At 44.7% G+C, this 21,820-nt stretch overlaps 1 protein-coding gene across 2 annotated transcripts in view; it reads right to left on the bottom strand.

Annotated features, from left to right (window-relative positions):
• Window positions 1-21,820, bottom strand: part of ENTREP2 (endosomal transmembrane epsin interactor 2) — a 53,219-nt gene that overhangs the window by 5,251 nt on the left and 26,148 nt on the right. For both annotated transcript variants that reach the window (XM_081964454.1, XM_081964453.1), the window contains exons 3-7: window positions 18,923-19,033; window positions 15,657-15,785; window positions 4,853-4,960; window positions 2,936-3,096; window positions 1,479-1,614 (exon numbers count right to left, since the gene is read on the bottom strand). In XM_081964454.1, the coding sequence (XP_081820580.1) occupies window positions 1,479-1,614; window positions 2,936-3,096; window positions 4,853-4,960; window positions 15,657-15,785; window positions 18,923-19,033 (645 nt within the window). The remainder of the gene's footprint in view (window positions 1-1,478; window positions 1,615-2,935; window positions 3,097-4,852; window positions 4,961-15,656; window positions 15,786-18,922; window positions 19,034-21,820) is intronic.

Raw genomic sequence — 21,820 nt, 5'->3', positions numbered from 1 at the left:
TGTTTTTAAAGAAAAACGTTGCCTTTTTTGGGGGGAAGCTCCTGTGGGACCACCATGACTTGGATGGTTGAGAATCTCCACAGACATATCTGGAAAGGAATCTAGAGCTAATTTTGGAGCAGAGGAACCTTTGACAAGGAAAGAGGAAAGCATGGAAAAGAAACCTCAAAGAATCCCAAAAAGAGATAAGAGAAGATAAGATGACATCTCTTTAACTAATTTATTTAGAGTTAGAAAAATCTCCTAAGCAGCCAATTCATCCTGTTCTTAAGATGTTTCTGCTTGAAATATGGAAAAGGGAGATATAAAAATTGTAATCCAATAAAACAAAGAGGAATCCCCGGGTGATCTTTTCCTTCCGGATTGTAACAAAATTTGCCAATTCAAAAGGCCCCTTTATGTTCTGCCCCCGAGGAAGAGGGTTGCATTCATGAACTTCATAAATCCAATTATGCACCAGGGTGCCCAAGCAGAACTTGGAATCCAGGAGAGGTGAGATTTGCAGGTTAAAAACTCACACTGTGCAATTTGGAAAGAATACAGAAGAGGCAGCGGGCTGAAAATCAAATCTATCTAAAGAAATCTCAAAGTGCACAGGACTGAAGCTCCTTCTTGCTTCTTAATATTCTCTAAATTGAAGTTTCGCCCACATGTTTGGGCTCTGGAAATCTCTGAGAAAAAAAAAGGATGTGCATCGCAAGACTTGTTCTCAACTATCGAGTCTAAACACGTCTCAGAAGGTTGAAAATCAAATCCATCTCCATTCAGAGGAATAGAATAACAGAGTTAGAAGGGATTTTGGAGGTCTTTTAGTCCAACTGCTTGCCTACACCACTTCAGACAAATGGTTATCCCATCTCTTCTTAAAGACTTCCAGTGTTGGAGCATTCACAACTTCTGGAGGCAACTTCTGTTCCACTGATTAATTGTTCTAACTGTCAGGAAATTTCTCCTCAGTTCTAAGTTGCTTCTCTCCTTGATTAGTTTCCACCCATTGCTTCTTGTTCTACCCTCAGGTGCTTTGGAGAATAGTTTGACTCCCTCTTCTTTGTGGCAACCCCTGAGATATTGGAAGACTGCTATCATGTCTCCCCTAGTCCTTCTTTCTCTTAAGCTAAACATACCCAGTTCCTGCAACCGTTCTTCATATGTTTTAGTCTCCAGTCCCCTAATCATCTTTGTTGCTCTTCTCTGCCCTCTTTCTAGAGTCTCCACATCTTTTCTACATCGTGGTGATCAAAACTGGATGCCGTATTCCACGTGTGGCCTTACCAAGGCATTATAAAGTGGTATTAACACTTCACGTGATCTTGATTCTATCCCTCTGTTGATGCAGCCTAGGACTGTGTTGGCTTTTTTGGCAGCTGCTGCACATGGCTGGCTCCTATTTAAATGGTTGTCTATTTAAAGGAATAGAGATTCCATGGTTTTACTAAGACCTTTCCAAAGTTGGTCCATTCCCAGAAACGCCCTCTAACCTGGTTAGTCGGAGCTTGTCCGACGACCGCCTCGTAAGGGGGAGGCAGCTCGGCTGGGTAGAGGATCCCAGGGCTGTTGATGGTCACCTCGTATAATGCGCTGAAGGAAGAGTGTGGAAAGTCCAAGTGGAAAGCCCTAAAGCACAAATGAGATAACGAGGATGAGCAGGGTTGTCTGGGGAAGGGGTTCAAAAAAGTGAAGACAACAGCCCTGTCTGTGCAACTGAAGCTCCACCCTATAAGCTCCACACGTGTCCCATATGCAACACGTTCCAAATGGGGTGAGCTTCTGATCACAGGAAGACGGCCACCGTCTTGACGCCCCTCATCTTGGTCCCTCCTGATAAAGAGCTGTTAACAGAGCCACTACATGCAATGCTTCAGTGTTTTAAATGCTCAAGCCCTTGGATCAATGAAAACAACTTCTCCAATTCATCAGGTGTCTTAATTAACTGGGCGGCCAATTAAATATATATATATAATTATTGATTGAAGTCAGAGTTACTGATCCTTAAAGAAGAGCTATGGAGTTCGGGAGAGCTTTAGTCAAGCCTAACATGACTAATTATCTTGCTAATTCCAGTGGGTTTAGGCGTGTCTGTGTCAGAATTCAACAGGAAGGGTTTTTGTTGGCTGGGAAGTCATTTTTCTTTGCAAGTGATGCTTGATGCAACATGCATAAAATGAAGAAATGACAGATAGATAGTTAGATACATAGATAAATAGATAGATAGACAGACAGACAGACAGACAGACAGACAGAAGACACAGACAGACAGATGATAGATAGACAGACAGAAGACATAGACAGATGGTAGGTAGGTAGTTAGGTAGGTAGGTAGGTAGGTAGGTAGGTAGGTAGGTAGATAGATAGATAGATAGATAGATAGATAGATAGAAGACATAGACCAGGGATCCTCAAACTTTTTGAACATGGGTTGGGTGGGGCATGACTAGATAGTCATGTGACTGGGTGGGCGTGGCTAGGTGGTCATGTGACTGGGTGGGCGTGGACAATTTAGCAGTCGATTCTGCCTTTGTCCTTGCTGTACTTGCTCAACCCAAGGAATCTATTTACTTAAGACACCCCCCAAAAAAGGGAAAAACAGACAGACAGACAGACAGACAAAGATTGATGACAGATAATTACAATGACAGTCTTCCCAGTTAACAACAAAAACCAAATGAATGAAAATATCAATATTTGCGCTATTAGACACCTGTAGCTTGTACTCATGGACGTCTACCCACTGGATCCACTAATGTTAAGGCTTAACCTGGGTTTGCTTTTGGCTCAGAGGGTTATTCAAAAGCCTCTCAAGAAATACTTTATCCCTTCCAAAGCCAAAAGCTAAGCAAACGTCTCAACGTTATGTAGAAACCCAACTAGGATCTAAGAACCTCAGCTGAGGTTTAGGGTTCATCTCCCCAGCCTGTTCAGATGAAAGACGGCTCACCTTTGCGTCTCCGCAGCTGGCGTGCAGGTATATTCCGGTGGGTAATAAGGTGGCGGTGGGATGGGAGGAATAAACTCGTCGAAGTCCAACGTCTGGTGCAGGATAGTCCCATGAGGAGTCATACAGTCTGGATTGGCAGAATGAGACCTCTGTGGCAAAAACTGGGGGCATAAATGAGAGAGGTGGAGCATTATTATTATTATTATTATTATTATTATTATTATTATTATTATTATTATTATTATTATTGCCAGCAAATCTCAATATTTTTCAAGCATATATTGGACAAATAATGGTACCGAGGGGGTGTTTTGTACACATCTGTCTTTCTCCCTGACTTGAATGCTTTATGCAAGCAATTTTTCATTTTTTGATGCACGCCCATTTTTTTAATGTAATACCTGACAAAAACAATCCTTTACATGCTGAGAAGATTAACATATTTTTCAGAATACAGTAATTCAAGCTTTTTAGTTTTAAAAGCTCAAGCATTTTAGGGCTCAATCGGCAGAAGGAAGGGCCTCTATAATGTGGCTCTATCTGCAGAGTAAAGCTTTACTTGAGGCTTTACTTCCTGGTGGGGTAATTACACGATGCTTTGAGAAAACGCAGGGCCTTCTTGATGGTGGCACCAAGTCTTTGGAGTTCCAACGGCTTTCTCCTTGGGGATTCATCAGCTAATATCTTTGGGCTCAGGGAATTCAAAGGACATTTTAGAAAATTAGCTGAGTGGCCCTTTTGGAGCCTGAGCAGCTGTTCTGCTTTCTTCTTTTGCAATATCAGAGTTATACAATGTTCGCCCTCTTCTTAAATGCAACGTAGAGCACCCTTGTGGATAAAGTGGGGTCCATAAATTTTACAATAAACGGAATAGTCTCGAAGAGAACACTGCAGGCTGGCCACGTGCCATCTTAAAAGTGGCCCCTGGTTTCATTTTCGCCAAGCAAGGCTGTTTAATGTCCTTCCCAGGCAGGGAATTGGAATTCAGCTGCAGTCAAAATAAAATGAGAAGTAATCTTTCTTTCCTGGAGGTCTTGAAAAATAAATGTAAACTAATCTTCCCTGGATGCTCTGGCGAATTTGAGGCAAGCTTAGTCAAGACTTGGCCTCTGTTGGGTCCTCCAATTTAGAAGATTGTTTAAACAGCAATTCTAGAAAATCAGAAACGTTGCCCGTCGTTTACCGAATTCATTCAGTCTCCTCAAAAAAAAAGGGGGGGAGAGAATTGGATTCAATTGTGGAACCTGCTGTCACAAAGCAGAGAAACTGATCTGATGGCTGCAACCCTAGGAGAACTTACAAAATAGAATTGCTGGGGGTAATTCTATTTTCCACGTGGAGGAAGGTCTGGAGAAGAATGACATGGAGTACAACAACAACAAAAGACTAGCATTGGAACTCTACCGTCCTAATATCTGAAATTCTGCCCTAAAACTTTGAGGAACAAAGCTGAGACACTAAATACTAACTAAATATATTCATTTTCTCCCCAAAGCTTGCTTTATGTAAGGTTTGGGGACGATTGGTTGACTCAAAAGTTCATTGGGGTGGAGGATAAGGTGACCTGGGTATCTGGAGGACATCAAGTTCTTCTTATCATTTCTTTGATAGGTTCACATCAAAATGTCTCTGGGAAATCAAAGAGTTTAACCTTCTCCAAGTTCTTCATAAGAACCCCGTGGGCCCGTTTGGGTGGAGAGAGAAAGAAAGAACTGGTGGTTGGTCCATGGTTGATGGTGGGCTTGAACCTGGGTCTTTACAGGCCCACCTAAACACTCTTCGTGGTGGTTGGGAAAGAAACGAAGCAATGACTTTCTTCAATCCCCAGGCGAAATCCCCTTCCAATCCCACCTTCAATGTGCCTTGCTTGTACCCTCCCCTTGTGGCTTGGTCAGAGGACATATGCATCTCACTCACCATTTGCAGAACATCAGAGGAGACCATCTGCATGCAGCACATCGCCGTTGCCAATGCACACACAATGGTGGAGATGATATTGAGAGCACAAACACTGAACAGCAGGTCCTGTGCGAGGGGAGAGAGAGAGAGGGAGAGAGAGACGGATGGGGAGGGAGGGAGAGAGAATGTCACACACAGGGAGGTTGGCTGTTCCTCCTTATCTCAACAAGACAGAGAATGAGTGCTAAAAACACTGTTGGCAGAGGGGATAATAAATGCCAGAAATGGTTATCAGCTTAATACAGCTCTTCATTACAGCCTCTCTAATCAAACCTGCAAGGGACCCTTTAGGGCTGGAGAAATCAACTGACAATCTATCTAGCAAGAGAACGCAACAACGCCATATTTTGGCTTGGCCAATGGTGAGTTTTGATTATTTTTTTTTTTCAGAATCCAGCAGCAATGATGAGAGATCTTTTGCAGCCAGATTGAAGGTAGCTAAAGTGGAAGTGCACTTTGTGCAAGTGACAGTCAGGTGCGTAATAAATGCCACATGATAGTAGAGGTCAACCTAGGATGAATGATACAGTTCTGGAGCCCAGGGATCCTGCTTCGGGAGCAGGAAGGTCATGGGTTCAACCCTGATCACACAAAATCAGAAATCACAATCGGAAACAGCATCTGAAACAGCAAGAGGGAGTCTAGTTGAAGATAGGCCCATCTCTAAGCATCCGGAAAAAAAAAAATCTTTGGAAATTGGACATCAGGACCATTTGCCTCACCTCAAGGCCTCAGAATAGCAATAGCCCTTAGCCTTCTATACCCCTTCACAGCCCTCTTTGCTTTACAGCCGTCTCTAAGTGGTTTAGTGTCAGCATATTTCCCCCAACAATTTGGGTCCTCATTTTCCCAATGTCAGGGTTCCAAATAGCATCCAAAATTAAATCAGAGTCCGAGGCAAAGGATTGCTCAAAGTTCCAATTTATGAAGAGAGCCATGTTGGCACATCTGGGAAAACCCGAATCTGAAAGCTTCCCTGTTTTCCTCACCCAGTTGAAAGTTAAAGATCTTGCCCCAAACACCCACAAGTCCATCTCATGGTCCATTCTCCCACTGCCACGCTGGCAGCTTCCACCCATCCAGTTCCGGTCAGGTGCAGAGTTGCAGAGACAAAGGATGACCTTGGCTTTCTTGAAAGAATTTTGTTTTGGCTACATAGCATCTAACTCTATACAATCCCCCCTCCCATTTTCCCACAATAGAAAATGCATAGTAGAATAATAGAAAGTCTGGCAGGCCAAAGATGCAAAAGAAAAGAGGGCTGCAGGCCTGACATCCGGCCTCAGAGGGATGGAAGGCTGAGTCAACCTTGAGCCTGGTGAGATTTGAACTGATAAACTACAGTCAGCAGAAGTGTTATACAAGTGTTAGTCAACATGAGTTAGTCAATACAAGTGTTAGTCAACATGAAAAATATATAAACTAACTCTACCTTGTAACTGTTTAATTCAGGGGTGTCCAAATTTGGGGACTTTAAGACTTGTGGACTTCAACTCCCAGAATTCCCAAGCCAGCCAGCTGGGGAATTCTGGCAGTTGAAGTCCACAAGTCTTACAGTTCCCAAGGTTGGACACCCCTGGTCGAATTAATTGAACCGCAGGCGACACATCCATTGTGAATCCCCCTGATGTCCATGAAGCAGCTCACCCAGCTTAGCAAAGGCAGGAAGCAGGCAAAGAATCAGCTGGTTCCGAGTGAGCAGAATTGTATTTCTGGGTCCTTATCACCCTGTATGCGGTAAATTGAACAACGTCGAAGACCACAGTTGATAGCGAGAGGATGAGGAATCGATTTTGGTTATCTTGCGTCTTTGCTCTATCAGCACGGTTATGGCAGGGATTCTGACCTTCACGGCACAGCAGAATTTATACCTCTGTCACTTGCTGTGCTTTGCAGGGCTCAAGTTTGCACAGGGTTAACTCTGAAGTGTCCAGCTGCTGGCTCGATGCGCAAAGCATCTAGAGACAAACTGATGTGGACATCTCAGAGGGTCATCCTCGACTTATGACCACGCGTGAGACCAACATCTCTGCGGCTAAGCGAGACCGTTGCAAACCAGTAGCTGTTTCAATCAGTGGCCTGATTATTATGCCTCTCTCATCAGCGAAGGTCTGGCTAGGTCAATTCCTCCCCCGTTCTCTCCCATCTGCTGAATGCAGGGTTTAGCTGGAATACAACTGCCCATATTAATTTGGGGTCATATACCCCTGGAAGCATAATTATGAAAGATGCTCTCATAAATGTTCTTCAGGATGCAGAGGAAAATATTTGATCTATGCCACGCCTGGCCATACAACAGAATTAACCCCATTATATCTAATGGCTTTGGTGCCTGATTCTCCGCCACTCTCCGAAGGTTAAATGGCACACGACAGGGAAGAGAAACAGCCAGAAAATTAAAGCTACCCTTAATATGGTATCCTCCTCTTTCTTGCGCCTAAAAATATGGAATTCACCCTCATGCCACTTCCCGGATGAAGGAAGCGCTTCTTCCTTCTTTTAAGTCGTATCTTACAAGAAATCATCTGTCTGAACTCAGATAGGAGGAGCATAATGGAAGCTGCAAGACCAGGCAAAGCATTGGCAGCCAAAAATGCATTGAGGCTTCTCAAATGCAGAAAAAAAATTCTGTCTTTCCTTCCTGACATATCAATTGAGACTCCAGATCAGCCTGGTGGGGAAGATAGAAGGAGGCAATGAAGAGAGAAAGTGGAAAACAGAAAGAGAGGGTGAGAAAGAGGGAGGGAGGGAGGGAGGGAGGGAGGAGGGAAAAAGAAAGAAAGAAAGGGAAGGAAGGAAGGAAGATAAAAGAAAGAAAGATAGAAAGAAGGAAGGAAGGAAGGAAGGAAGGAGATGGATCCTCTTCTATTACAGATTGGTGATGTGAACCATCTGCTTAGATGCCAACAAATAATAATTTAAAAAAACCAGGAAGGCTACAACTGCCAAGCATTTGGAAGAAGGTAAAAGCAGAACAAGAAGCAATGGATGGAAATTAATCAAGAAGAGAAACAACCTAGAAAGAAGGAGAAATTTCCTGACAGGGAGAACAATTAATCAGTGGAACGTCTTGCCTTCAGAGGTTTTGGGTGCTCCCCCACTGGAGGCTTTTAAGAAGAGGCTGGAGGTTTGCCTGCAATGGTATAAGATCTCCTGCTTGAGCAGGGAATTGGACTAGAAGACCTCCAAGGCCTCTGCTCTTCTGTTATCCTACTGTAGGGGAGCTCTTTAGAGAGCTCTGGTTGCCCAAGGCAGGGACAAAAAGCTGGATGGTGCTGGATCAGCTTGGCTTCTTTCTGGCAAATAAAAAGTCTGCAGGCAACAAGTTGCTGCCCTTAAGAGCAGCTATGACCCTTAACAAGGTCTTAGATGAAATTCTTCTCTTCTATGCTGGTCACGTCCGAGATGATGGATTTGTTCTAAAGCTCAGTGAGATCTAAGTGAAATTTCCTTCTTGCTTATTGCCTTCTCTCGCGTAACCCAGGCCACCAAAGCCTGCTGACGGTCAGAGTGAAGGATCGCTCCCCTTGGCCCGGGTTGCTCTCGATTTGGTCTCCTCATTAGGGCAACTTGGAAGAAACTCATAAATCAAAAGAGCTGGCTAAAAAAACGTAGGGGGAGAAATCAAACCACTTGGCCGATGCTTTGGGAAATAAAAGCTGAAGGATGAAAATGAAACTGGAGTTGGTGGCTCTTCGAATTGCTTGGAGGGGTTGCAACTTTTCTAACTATTTATTTGCTAAAGATGTATGCTATTCATCTCGTTCTGAAAAGTGACTCTGGGCAGCTAATAGTTTTACTAAAGCGGAATTAAATCAACATACAGCCCAGAGATGTTAACCATCACAATACATGGATTAAAGCAAGAAGCTAGTTTACTTATTCTAGATCCAGGCTCAGAACCCCCCCAGATGTGTTTTGGTGCAGACCCAAGCTATCCAGCTGTGAAGAAAATTGCTCAGCAGATGCTCGGACACGTTCTTTCGGTACCTACTCAAGGGCCAAAGCAATGTTGATGAAATCTCCTTTTTTGAAACTCCTGTTACCATAGAAGCAGGGAAGATATCATGGTTTTGACGAGCCTTCAGGCATTTCATCAGAACCCAACAATTATTTGTGCCTTTCTCTCTTTTATAGGCAGTTTTCAGAGGCTTCACTCCAGAGAGAGAGAGAGAGAGAGAGAGAGAGAGAGAGAGAGAGAGAGAGAGAGAGAGAGAGAGAGAGAGAGAGAGAGAGAGAGAGAGAGAGAGAGAGAGAGAGAGAGAGAGAGAGAGAGAGAGAGAGAGAGAGAGAGAGAGAGAGAGAGTAAAGCTTCAGCACCAGGGACAGTTCCCCATAATGGTTCACGATTCAGGAGAAACAACCCCAAAATCTGAAGGAGGTGAGAAATTGTGAGCTCTGCCTTGACCTGGGAAGCTAAGAAGACATTAGCCTGGTTGCCACTTGGAGGGGAGACGTCCAGGGCTGTAAACTAGACTGGAAATAATCTCCAGGAAGGAAGAAATTACAAATTTCTTACAATTACTTCTAGATTGTTGCTAAGAAAATGACAGAATCCTGTTCCAGAAGTCATGTTCAACTCAACCAAGAGCTTCCTTTGGTGACTCAGTCAATACTATCTACCTTTGATAGCTTCTACTGATACATCTAAGGCCTCTGCAAGGACACACCACCTCACACTGGGATCCACCATGAAACACTTCCAGTCTTAGCCTATCTCCTTTGGGCTCAAAGGCTGTATGAGGTCAAATATGACTAGCACATGGATAGACGCAACCAGGGAATTCCAGGGTTCTAGGCCGCACCTGGGAGTCAAGAAAGCCTCCAGAAGAAGCCTGTATCAAACCAGTCACTGTTTGTTGTCTTAAAATGTTAACCTTGAAGGCCTTTTCCAATCTTTTGGCACCTGTCCCTCAAGACGGTTACCAGCCTCCTGTTCTAGGATGAAGTTCGATTAAGCCATAGGAAATGCCACCAGGTGGGCTTAAGGGAAGACTCACCAAAGGAGGTTCTGGAAGCAGAGCCAGATATGGCAAGCTAAGTGCAAAATTTGTCAAAATGTAATAAAGAGCAGCTGTTTCTTCCATCTGTTCTCCTGTTCATCCCACTGCTGATTTTACCGCACTTCAGGAAATGCAGCTTGGCAGTCTCCCCACACTGGCACCCCATCCCACCCCACTCCACTCAAACCAATCCTTTTACACACACACCCCACCTAGTGTGTAGGACTAGAGCCCAACAAAGGGGAAACTAAAATTAGCTCGTGGCTTGAAGAGGTTAAACATTTGCAAGAAGGGCAAGCGATAGTCGGAAGAAAAAGAAAATTGCAAAGATGTATTTTGCAGCTTGGGAAATTTCAATAGACAGGAGTCTCCGTTTTCACAGGGCTGTGTTTCGTGAAGCGCTACCTACAGTTAATCCAAATGCAATCATCCCATAACAACTCCTCTGCCGAGAAATGACAACTTAATATTGTGACTGTGGCACGGCTGTTAAATCTGGCCTTGGTTATGTGCACGTACGTCTGGTGTGTCGGCCACTCTGTCAAGAGCCATGACTTGGATTCTTTATTCTTAGGTAAAGGTTCCCCTTGCACATATGTGCTAGTCGTTCCTGACTCTAGGGGGCGGTGCTCATCTCCGTTTCAAAGCCGAAGAGCCAGCGCTGTCCGAAGAGGTCTCCGTGGTCATGTCTTAGCCACTGAGCCACCGCGTCTTTATTTTCTTTATTCTTACTTCTTCTCAAAACCAGCTCTTTTTAAGATGCCAGGGAAGGAGTAGACTCTATCAGCTTGGGAAAATTACAGTAATTGCAAACTTCATTACTTACTTTTTTCTCTCGGTGATTTTCGGGGTGGAGGGTGGGGGGATCATTCGTGCCACTTTAAATGTTCAGAAAAGATATTTATATTGAAGATAAATTTAGAATATTGGAAGCCATGCTTTCTGGAGAGAAAGCTTGGCATAATTGCTTATCCTTGAGAAATGAAAATGGCCCATTTGCTAAACATCCTAGCTGGGCAAAGCATTTCAAGATGGACCACAGCTCACTGCTACCATCACCCCCACAGCGGTGTCTGGTTGGGCAAGACCTCTCCTCATATCACAACACAAGAAACTGCCTTTTAAACATGTCTAGGAAGGCATTCGGGTAAGTAAGAGAGAGAAATAACTTAAGACATTCACTGCCAGGGATGTTTGGAAGGTCAGTTGTTGAGCTGCTGCTTAGGACAGGGGCAATGGATGTTTTTTAAGAGGGACAGACCCATAAAGAGTTAAAGTAGCTGATGCCACTCCAGTATTGGGGGAGAAACCCAAAGGATGGCATCATCAAAAGCCGAGGAGCCAAAATGTGTTTTTAGTTTTAGAGCTAGGGTGGCGCAGGGGTTAGAATGCAGCATTGCAGGCAAATTCTGCCGAGTGCCAACAGTTCGATCCTGACCGGATCAGGGTTGACTCAGCCTTCCATCCTTCCGGGGTGGGTAAAAATGAGGACCCAGATTGTTGGGGGCAAGAGGCTGACTCTGTAAACTGCTTAGAGAGGGCTGTAAAGCCCTGTGAAGCGGGATATAAGTCTAAGGGCTGTTAGTGGCAAGAGATGGTATTCTCAGCTTCTCCAGCACAACTCTAGAGCACTGATTCTCAACCTTGATGGTGTGACTTCAACTCCCAGAATTCCCCACTACTCCATCCCATTTACAGGCTCATGAGAAAGTTGTGATCTATCAGATGCTATGGAGCAATAATGGGAAATGTTGAATGGCTTACTGGTGGACTTTCTGGAGCCATCTGAGTGGCTATCTTGGAAAGCAGGAAGAGGACTAAATGGGCTTTAGTTTACTCCAACAAGCTCTCCTAGCCATTACTAAGATCCACAGGAGCTGTCAATCTAAGCATGTCATCTGTCTCTTGATGCAACAGGCCCAAAGAACACAGTTGGAGGAACATCTCACCCAGCTTCCGTGCATAACCGATTGGCTTCCAAACGAGAAAATAATACGCCTGTCAATTCTGCACACCATGAGCTTTTGAGGGCTTCATTCCATCAACTTGCCAAGGGCAAAATTAGGGTGTGAAGCTATAAAGAGGCCCTTGGATGATTGGTCAACTTGACAGCGCCATGAGGAAGAGCCTCATTAGCATCTCATCTGAAGTGCAAATGGGTTTGGGAGATGCGATCTAGGTCGCTTCCCTTCTGCTTGATTGACCTCGGTAACGGGGCTTCCTTGCTCAGATACCTACCATCACCTGATGAAAGGGGATAATGAACAGTAAAAGTCTTCTCACCCATGAAATTGCTCTGCCTGTTCTCTTTTACCTTGAGAAACTCAAGACCTGGCTTTAGATTGCAAATGAGAGTGATCTAACTGACTAGCATGCTTGATTTTTTTAATATAAGCAAGCCAGACCAACCTTTCGAAACAATCTGCCTCACAATTGATCTCCTGATCTCCCCAGAAGATCCCACTCCCACAAAAGCAGCTTTGTTTTTTAGGAGTTCTGAGGTCTGCTCTTGAGACTGAATGGAACTGGGAACGGTTGGGAGAGACACAACACACGCTACCTAGGGGAATTGTGCCAACATTTGGCTCTCCTTGGGAAGAAGCAACCAAGAAAGTCATTTCAATTCCAATGAACATGAAGATACAGGCAGTCCCAAACGTACGGACACAACTAGAATAGAATAGAATGAATTGCCTGGAAGGTAGGTTGGAGGTCGTCTAGTCCAGCCCCTGCTCAAGCAGGAGAACCTATTCTATTTCAGATAAGTAACTGTCTAGACTAGAGATGTCAAACTCAAGGCCCAGGGGCCAGATCCGGCCCACAGGATGCTTAGATCTGGCCCATGGGATTACCCTGGAAAAAGCAAACGACCGGCTCAAGGTGCCTCTGCCAGCAAAAACTGAGCTCAGGAAGGCCGCAGGGGGGTTGCAGGAGGCTGTTGCAGCCAGAAACGGAGCTCACAAGGGCCACGCATGGTCCATTTTCACTGTCAGAGGGTTGCAGGGGGGCATCTCAGCCAAAACCAGAGATTGGGAGCCCATTTGTTGCTGTCAGAGTGGTCAGGCCACCACAGGCATCCCTGACACAAGTGATGGGATGGGGAGTTGGCCACACCCACCTGGCCATGCCCCCCCCCCCCGCTCCCCTAGGTCACAACCCTGATATGGCCCTCAACGAAATGGAGTTTGACACCCCTGGTCTAGACTCTTCTTAAAAACTTCCAGGAATGGAGCGCCCACAATTTCTGGAGGCAAGCTGTTCCACTGGTTAATTGTCCTCCCTTAATTTCAGGTTGAGACCAGAATTTCAGTCCCTGAAAGAAGCACTTGGGAGTTTCTCCCAATTCACCACCTTTTTCTTGCTGCGATTGTTAAGCGAGTCGCTAGAATGTTAAGTGAACCAAACGGTTGGGAAGCAAATGCTGGCGTTGCTGGTGGAAGCCAGCCAGGAAGCCACCCAGGATGCTCCAACCGTCATAAACGCATGCCAGTTGTCAGGTACCAGGATTCTGATCATGTGACTGGATGCAGGCTGCAATTCTTCTAAGGGCGAGGACTGTTTGTAAGTCACTTTTCCCAGCACCATTTCAACTCTGAGCGGTCACTAAACAAATAGACACAACCTAAGAACTACCTGTAGGTTTTTTTTAATGTAGAGAAGAGTTTTCAGCACTGCATTTCATGGGAAACTCTGCTTTTTCTGCTCTCCAGTTGAACCATTGGCCTCTTCTTCTTTTTTTTTTTTTTTATTAAAAGAGTTTTGTACAAACAAATTTTCCCCCTTTTCACCCCCCCCTCCACACAATATAAATCTCATACAAATGCTATACCCCCCCCAACCCCCCCGCAAAAATTCACATTCAGATATTATACCAAACACTTTACCCCCTCCTCTCCCCCCATCTTAAAATAGATTACTCATAACCCCTCTCCTCCCAACAAAAACTATATAAATTACTCTTAAATTAATAATAACACATTGATCATTTTCTAAGCTAATTTAACATCTATAACTCTTAATATAAATTTCTCCTAGCCTAACAATGTTTCATTAGTCCCATCTTCTAATTTATTCATACATATATATTGCCCCACCCTCCACCCTAACCCTCCCCCACCTCCCACACAAACCCACCCCCCTGACTTCCGCTGTATACCACTCTAACAATTCCAAACATCCCATATACTATTTACTCTGATCATCTATCGGTCTAAACATTCTTACCTAAAGGCTAGGTAATAACTCCTAGTCTGGTATTTATTCTGTATATAATCAATCCATTTTGCCCATTCCTGTGTGTAATCCTCCTGTTTCTGAGCTTTTAAGAAAGCTGAAATTTTTGCCATTTCAGCGAACCCCGCCACCTTCTGAACCATTGGCCTCTTCTAACAAGGGAGAATGTATTTGACCTTCCCCGAGGAGGTCTTCGGCACATATGGTGAGGACTAGAATCCCGAGCAGACCTCTTCTGCGGCAGAAGCCGGCTTCTTTCCTTCAGAGAAATCTCAGGCTGAAATAATTTTTCAAGCTTTTGTAGTGGGAAAAATAATGGCCGCTTCGCGTTCACGTTTTAATTTTGCTTTTAACGCGCAGGAGATTTTGAAAACCGGTCCTTGCTCTAATCTAGACACAATGCTTTTTTGCTCTTCCTCTGGGGAGCGCTTTTAATGAAACATTTAAAGCGGGGGGGGGGGCATAAATCCCAGAGTTTATCCAATATTTAACAATAGGAAAAGACCCCTGAGGAATTAACAAGGCCAACAGAAGATTTTTTTTCTTTTCTTTATGGCTTTTAGGCAGTGAAAATATGCTTATTGTGTTTTTAAACGCCTGTTGGAACTGGAGGGAAAATTATTTTCAGTTATTGTACCATAACAATGTCTCTCTATGAGGTTTGATTATAACCAAGAATGCTGAGAGAAAGGAGCCCAAGCGAGTGCCATATTCTGGCGGGGAAAATGAGGTTTTGTCATTTAACAGGGTGTTGCCTCTTTTTCTGCAGGATTTCCAGCTAAAATGCATCTCTAATTAACCAAAGCAGATGCTGAAATCCCTCGGTGGAAAACGATCTCTGAGAATGGTTGTCATCTGAAGGAGAAGCTTTCAGCTTGACAGTCATGTAAGCAAACCTGCTGTCAAACCCCGATAGTCATTCTAAATGCTACCAGCACAAGGGCATAATAAAAAAAACATAAACCACACAAGCGACCCGCCACAAGGAGAGAGTTGTTCTGAACGAGGCTTCCCCAAAAAGCACGAGGCAGAATCCTGGTCCCAACAAACCCCCTTTTATTCAACGAATGTGAATTCCTCTCAGTCACATTCAGCCAGGCCTGGCAAACAGTCTTTCGTAAGTCCAGGACTTGCCTGCACGCTTTGCCAAAGAATGTGACAAGGTGGAAATGATGCGCAAAGATCAGGGGTGGGTCCTGGCTGGCATTACTGCCGGTTCGGTGTGCAAAAACACGTGGCCTCATTTGCACCTAAAAAGATCTGTGTTTGCGCACAACGTTAGAAAAGCGGGGGGGGTTGAGTTTTGCAATGAAGACCGAATTACTATCTACTCATCCGAACCGGTCCAAACCGGTAGGAACCCACCTCTGGTAAGGATACACCTGCATTGTGGGTTTGTGGGCTCTGACTTACAGCACAGCAATGTCTCAGTTTGATTGGACTCGAACATCTGGGATGACCCAGCAGGCGGTTGCAGCCCAACCACAAGACTTGCTCCTTCCCAGAGGATGACTTTGGCGACTTACCTTAAGAGTCAACCTGACTGTGTTGCACTCCTGCAGCGGGTTCAACTTCAACATCTCCCCAAGGCTGCAGCCAGACGTCTGGTGTTGCAACTCACAGCACACGCAGACACTGTCGCTGTCAAATTTAATCTGTGGAAGGAACAGAGGGGAGAGGAGGCCATCAGGATGGGTCGAGACCAGGTCAAGCAAACATTAACCCTGCTGATGTTTCCAGAAATCGTTTGAGCAGTCATGACATGAAGGTCCTTCCTCGGCAGTTGGTTTCCCTCAAAGTAACCACGGCTTGGAAATTAACCGGGTTTAGGATTTGGGGTTTCTTTCTCTTGTAACAGGCTTCAGTGGCTAGGACGCTGAGCTTGTCGATCAGAAAGATCAGCAGTTCGGCGGTTTGAATCCCTAGCGCCGCGTAACGGAGTGAGCTCCCGTGACTTGTCCCAGCTTCTGCCAACCTAGCACTTCGAAAGCATGTCAAAAATGCAAGGAGAAAAATAGGAACCACCTTTGGTGGGAAAGTCACAGCATTCTGTGCGCCTTTGGTGTTGAGTCATGCCGGCCACATGACCATGGAGACGTCTCCGGACAGCACTGGCTCTTCGGCTTTGAAACGGAGATGAGTGCTGCCTTCTAGAGTCGGGAACAACTAGCACATATGTGTGAGGGGAACTTTTACCTTTACCTTATCTCTTTTAACATTCTTCATTCTATCTTTGCATTCTTGTAAATTGCTCAGATTGGAATCCAGTGTCACAAAAACGGCAGAAATAGTTAAACGGGTTTAAATGGAAGCGATGACTCCACAGAAGAAACAGAGGCCATCGCTTCCACCCTTGAAAGTCCCAAATGCGACTGTCTCATTGTGTGATTTTATCCTGCCTTTCGTGGTCTAATCCTGCCCTTAGGGTAGGACATCTGTATCTGATGCACCTCCTCCTGCAACTGGTAGAGTTAGCCCGTTTATAAATCTTACATATAAATAAGCCCATAAAAACCAACATTGGTACGAGTGGCTGACCTGGGAGATGGGGATTCTCTACATTCATAATAGGGTCCAAGATTTTGCAAGTGGAATAGATAACAACGAAGAGATCCTTCTGAGTAGGATCTCAATCAAAGCTAGGGGGGAAGGTGCTGCATTCAGCCCCAAACACCTCCTCTTCAAAGGATTCGTGGATTTCCTAATTTATCATCTGGGTTGGCCCTTGTTCTTTAAAATCTGCTGTGCATTTGAGATAGGCCGCAATGGCTTACTTTAGAGGTACTTAGCCGCTACACGGAACCTCTTCCTTCCATGAGCTCTAAAAATGAATAAACTTGACAGAAATACGCCAAATAAGGACGAAGGCTTATTTGTTTTGTGCATTGAGACCGCAGCTCCCGCCAGCGTTTATGAGCAACAAAATGAGATTTGTCTTATTGCCTCTGTTTATTTCCGCGCTTCTATTTTAAGGAGCCACGCACTGATGCAAAGGGAACTCGGGATTCTGATCTCATTTTGTCCCCGGGAGTTATTAAAGAGACAAAACACACACAAACACACACACACAAGGAGGAAACCAGGTGTGGGGTCAAGGAAGGACACCCCTGGAGATAGACACACCCAGAGAAAAGCTGAAAACTTTGCCCCATTTTAAGTCTCTGTTTGCAGACAGCAGAAGTCAAAATAACAGAATGACAGAGTTGGAATGGGCCTCGGAGGTCTTCTAGTCCAACCCCCTGGAAACGGGGGGAAAGCAGGAAACCCCAGACCATCTCAGGCAAAGGGCTGTTCTGAATCTCTTCTGAAAAACCACCCGTGTTAGGAGCACCCACAACTCCTGGAGGGAAGTTGTTCCACTGATTAATTGTTCTACCTGCCAGGAAATTTCTCAGAAAATGGAAAACTTATCAGAAAATTGAGATATATAATAGTTTAACCATCGGGAAGGGGAAATGTAATATCTTCCTGAGAATGAGCTCTCTAAGGAAGTGAATTCAGAAGACATTGAAACAAAAGAAATCAGAAGAGGAGAACACGTCTAAAAATTATAGACATTTTGCCATGTTCTACAAGCTCTATAAAATTGGGACATCCAATTACATCCCCCCAAATGGACATCAATGCTTGGAAGGAATGCAACCAATGCCAAACCAATGTGAAAAAAACAGGGTATTATTAAACCACTCATATTAACTAGCACATTCTGTGAAACACCTCCCTCCATACCCTGAAGAGGGGAGCAATCTAGGGCTGGAATAGAAATGCATCAGTAACATAGGTATCTTTCATTAGTATTGCCCTGTTATCTTGGGGAATGAAAGTCAATTGCTCCAAGAACAGCCTTTAACGCCTTGTCTCAAAAGAATAAATAAGGCAGACTGTCAGAAGGATATTAACTTGCCCAAAATGTCCATCCTTCACAGAATAAAGGGGGAAAAATAATAATTTGAAGATTAAACTCAATCGTAAAGTAAACGGAAGCTCATTTGCAAATTAATTTGGCAGCCTTTCTCCCTCTCCCCTTCCTTTCTCTCCCCTCCTCCGCTGAGTTCCAGATAAATCAGAATTGAAGGTGGTCCATAAAGAGCGGTGAGACTGAACAGAATAATTTCAGGGAAAGAGGGAGGGGGAAGAAAGACAAACCAGATGAGTCTAGAAAGATTGATAGATTAGAGCCTCCTTCCAACACTTGGATTCTGCAGATGTAGAAATGTTTGGAAGGCAAAGAGTTAAAGGGAAAATGGAAAGGAGGTAGAGAAGGTGATCACACAGCTAGTGGTTGCTTCAACAATGCCTTAGGGTTCATGTCTAGAAGGTCAAAGAGTCATCCACAATCAACAGACTTATCATCCACTCTTGATGTCTCTCAACACACCAGTCAAGACATGACCAGGGCCGGCCTAAAGACAAGAACTTTCATATTCCATACTGAATTCCCAACATCCTCTCAGGAGTTCCCATTCTGCTAGAACAAGGTTTCCAAGCTAACACCCTTCGGGTATCCTGGGGTTTCAATGCCCAGAATTGAAGGTCAGCTGGGAGCTGATGTCCTCCTAACCCTTCTGAAGGAAGCCAGATTAACCTCTAAGCACTGAAAGAGACCGAGCAAAGAGGAATTTGAAGACTCCCATTTTGGCCTCTGAAATGTGAACGAGTTTGAATTCCCACTGGAAAGCCAGCATGTGTTTTAGCATGTTTTACTTCAAAACAAATCAGCCGCATGCAAGAGAGAGAGAGAGAGAGAGAGAGAGAGAGAGAGAGAGAGAGAGAGATGATTTGGATTACTCACCAACTGACACCCTTCTAGAGAGTTCACGAGTTGAGCATTTTGACAGGAGAGAATGGAGCCAGCTAAATTCAGCATCACGCAGACAGCTGACAGCAGCATGAAAAAGGTTATCTGAGGAAGAAGAAGATTGATTATTTGATATTGCAATGCTCACTAAGAAGTAAGATATTCACCCTATGAGATTTGGTCTCTACTCTGCTTCTGTATTCATTGGGTTTTGGACGCTACAGAAGATCCTGAAACCATGTTAATATTCAGTTGGATTCTATCTCCCAGCTTAATCTAGAGTCACCTGACTCAACAAGTGGCCTTCACATGGGTTGTACACCAAGACCCTTCCAACAAATACATTAATGCTGGTAGAGAATCATAGAATTATAGATCTGGAAGGGATCACAAGAATCATCTGATCCGAAGAGTCCAACAGGGTACCTGATTGCAGAACATTGTTCTAGAGCAGGGGTCTCCAACCTTTAAGCCTGGAGGACTTCATCTCCCAGCTTTGCTGGCTGGGGAAATCTGGGAGTTGAAGTCCGCCAGGCTTAAAGTTGCCAAGGTTGGAGACCCCCGTTCTAGAGTTCTGCAAACCCAACCCCATCCATTTCTCACCTAGTCATAATATTGAACATATTGATCACGCATGTACAAAGCAGCATTTCAACCATGCAAGCTGAGAGGTCCCACTCTCTGGAGGAACATCAGCTTGTCGACTCTACAACAGAGGACAAATCTGGCCTTCAAAGGGCTTAGGAAGTACTTGCTTCCTCCAGGAACCACTTTCCAATAACCAAAGGTGCAGCTGTGTCTTAATCCCCATGACCCCTTGGGCAGTCCATCTGAGCAGGAAAGATGGCAGTCTTTCCCTATCACCTTCTGCCTTCTCCTTGGACCTGGAGACACTGAGGACCATTCGTTGTGCATCCAAAGCAAGATGACAAATTGGCATCAACGGAAGGAAATGCTTGCATCAACTAAAGAGCTGGAATGGAGATCTTTTCTCAGCCTTCCATCACCCAATGATGACCCAAGGTTGTCCTCTACCCAGACAAGTATTTCTCAACCTTGGTAGAAGAGATGGTGGTGATGGTAATGATGATGATGATGGTGGTAATAGTCTACCCCCTCAACCAGTATTTCTCAACTTTAAGCTGTGAGGACTTCAACTTCCAAAATTCCCTAACCGGCAACAGGAAGTTGAAGTCCACAAATCTTCAAGTTGCTGACCGACACCGAAGAGAAAATAGGTGGGCCAGTAGTCACTGGAGACCCATCTCCACACCTGAGCTCACTTGTCCACAGGAGAGGAGGAAGTCCCTTGCAGTCCTCACCAATAGACCATCTGCTTCCCCTCCCCCCTTGCATTGGCAATGAATAATTGCAACTTGGTATGCCAGCCACCCTTCCCAGCTAGCTCCATTCCCTTAAGTAAGCTATCAAAAGCTTTTTCTGAGAGCCCACTTCAAGTATTTAAAATGGATGGAAGCCACGGTGTGGTACAGGCATTGCTCTGCTTTCCCAAGAGAAGCTGGTTTAATTTAGAACATTGCTTCTAATCAGAGGAATGCAATGACAACATTTGCTTAAGTTTCTGGGCTGCTAATATAGCAGCCTCGGGAATAGTTGGAAATGCAAAGAGAATCCTTTCACAGCTCTGTCACTGGGTTTCCAGCTGTTATGCCTTTATTTAGGGAGAATGGCATTATTTGCACACACTGGCTCTATCAACACTCTTTGGGGACCTCACATCATGCCTGCCTCCACTGACCCTCCCTGGAATCTCTCCCGAGAAGGACAGTTAGGTAAATTGATTCATAAATAAATAAACTTGGAAGATCAGACTTCATGGAGGACAACTCTTAAACCAGGGGTCACCAAGCTTTCGGTCCTCCAGGGCCACTAAATTCATGATTTTAAATCCCGTGGACCACTAATATGATCTGCCTAATGGCCAGTTGGGTGGGTGTGGCTAGGTGGTCATGTGACTGGATGGGTGTGGCCAACCTGATGTCACTCACATTGAGGGGTGCCTTGGTGTTGTGGAAATGGACAAATTGGCTCATGGCTCTCACTGGGGCTGTAAAATGTGATTCTACAGACTTTTTTTTTCAGAGCAAAGTAAAGGCCTGGAGCAGGTCAATATTATAGCTACTGTATATAAATTGAATAAATAAATATTTGTATCCTAATTGCCATTCCTAACCGCAAGCGAATCTATGCATGGAAGAGCTCATCACCTCTTTCTCATAGTATAATTTTTCAGGCACAAATTCTCTCTTTTACATGTTTGCAAAAAGGTTTTGTTCAGATTTAGAGGGAAAAAAACCCTCCGTATTAACATGTGCAACATTCCTAATTTCAAGGCTACAAAACGTTCAGTTCCAAACATCTGTTTTCCACCCCTGCGTTTGTGTAAGTGGAATGTCCTCCGATTCGTTTGTCCCATTGCAAAACCGCACCGTAAAAACTAGGCGCAGGAAAGCTACAGTAATCCCACCATTTCATTTGCTCCCTGCGGTTACCAGGTTTGGGGGCGAGGAAACCATCTCCCCTCCTCCCCCCTCCCCCCCTGGACTTGAAAGCCTCTGAAACCTGTCAGATCCTCCCCCGTCCCCAATCGATTCCAAAATCAGAAGAAAGCTTCGTTTTCAATTATCTCGATAACGAAAGAAAACACGTTGAAAGCGTATGGGAGCAAAGAGTGCCAGATGGCTTTGGAAGGAAGGAAGGAAGGAAGAGGAGCGAAGCTTTTATCTTCACATCAATCGTTGAGCGCCCAGATTCCACAGCCAAGACCGATACGGAAGATGGATCCTTCTCAAACGGTCTACTCTGGAAGAGAGCAGGAATCTCACCGTTATTGCTGGGAGCTGCCTTGAACTTTAGATTTAGCAGAGCTTC

This window comes from Natrix helvetica (genome assembly GCF_964273705.1).
Source record: "Natrix helvetica genome assembly, chromosome: 12".
NCBI lineage: Eukaryota > Metazoa > Chordata > Lepidosauria > Squamata > Natricidae > Natrix > Natrix helvetica.
The sequence above is the reverse complement of the archived record's forward strand: the minus strand, read 5'-3'. Positions and strand labels throughout refer to the sequence as shown.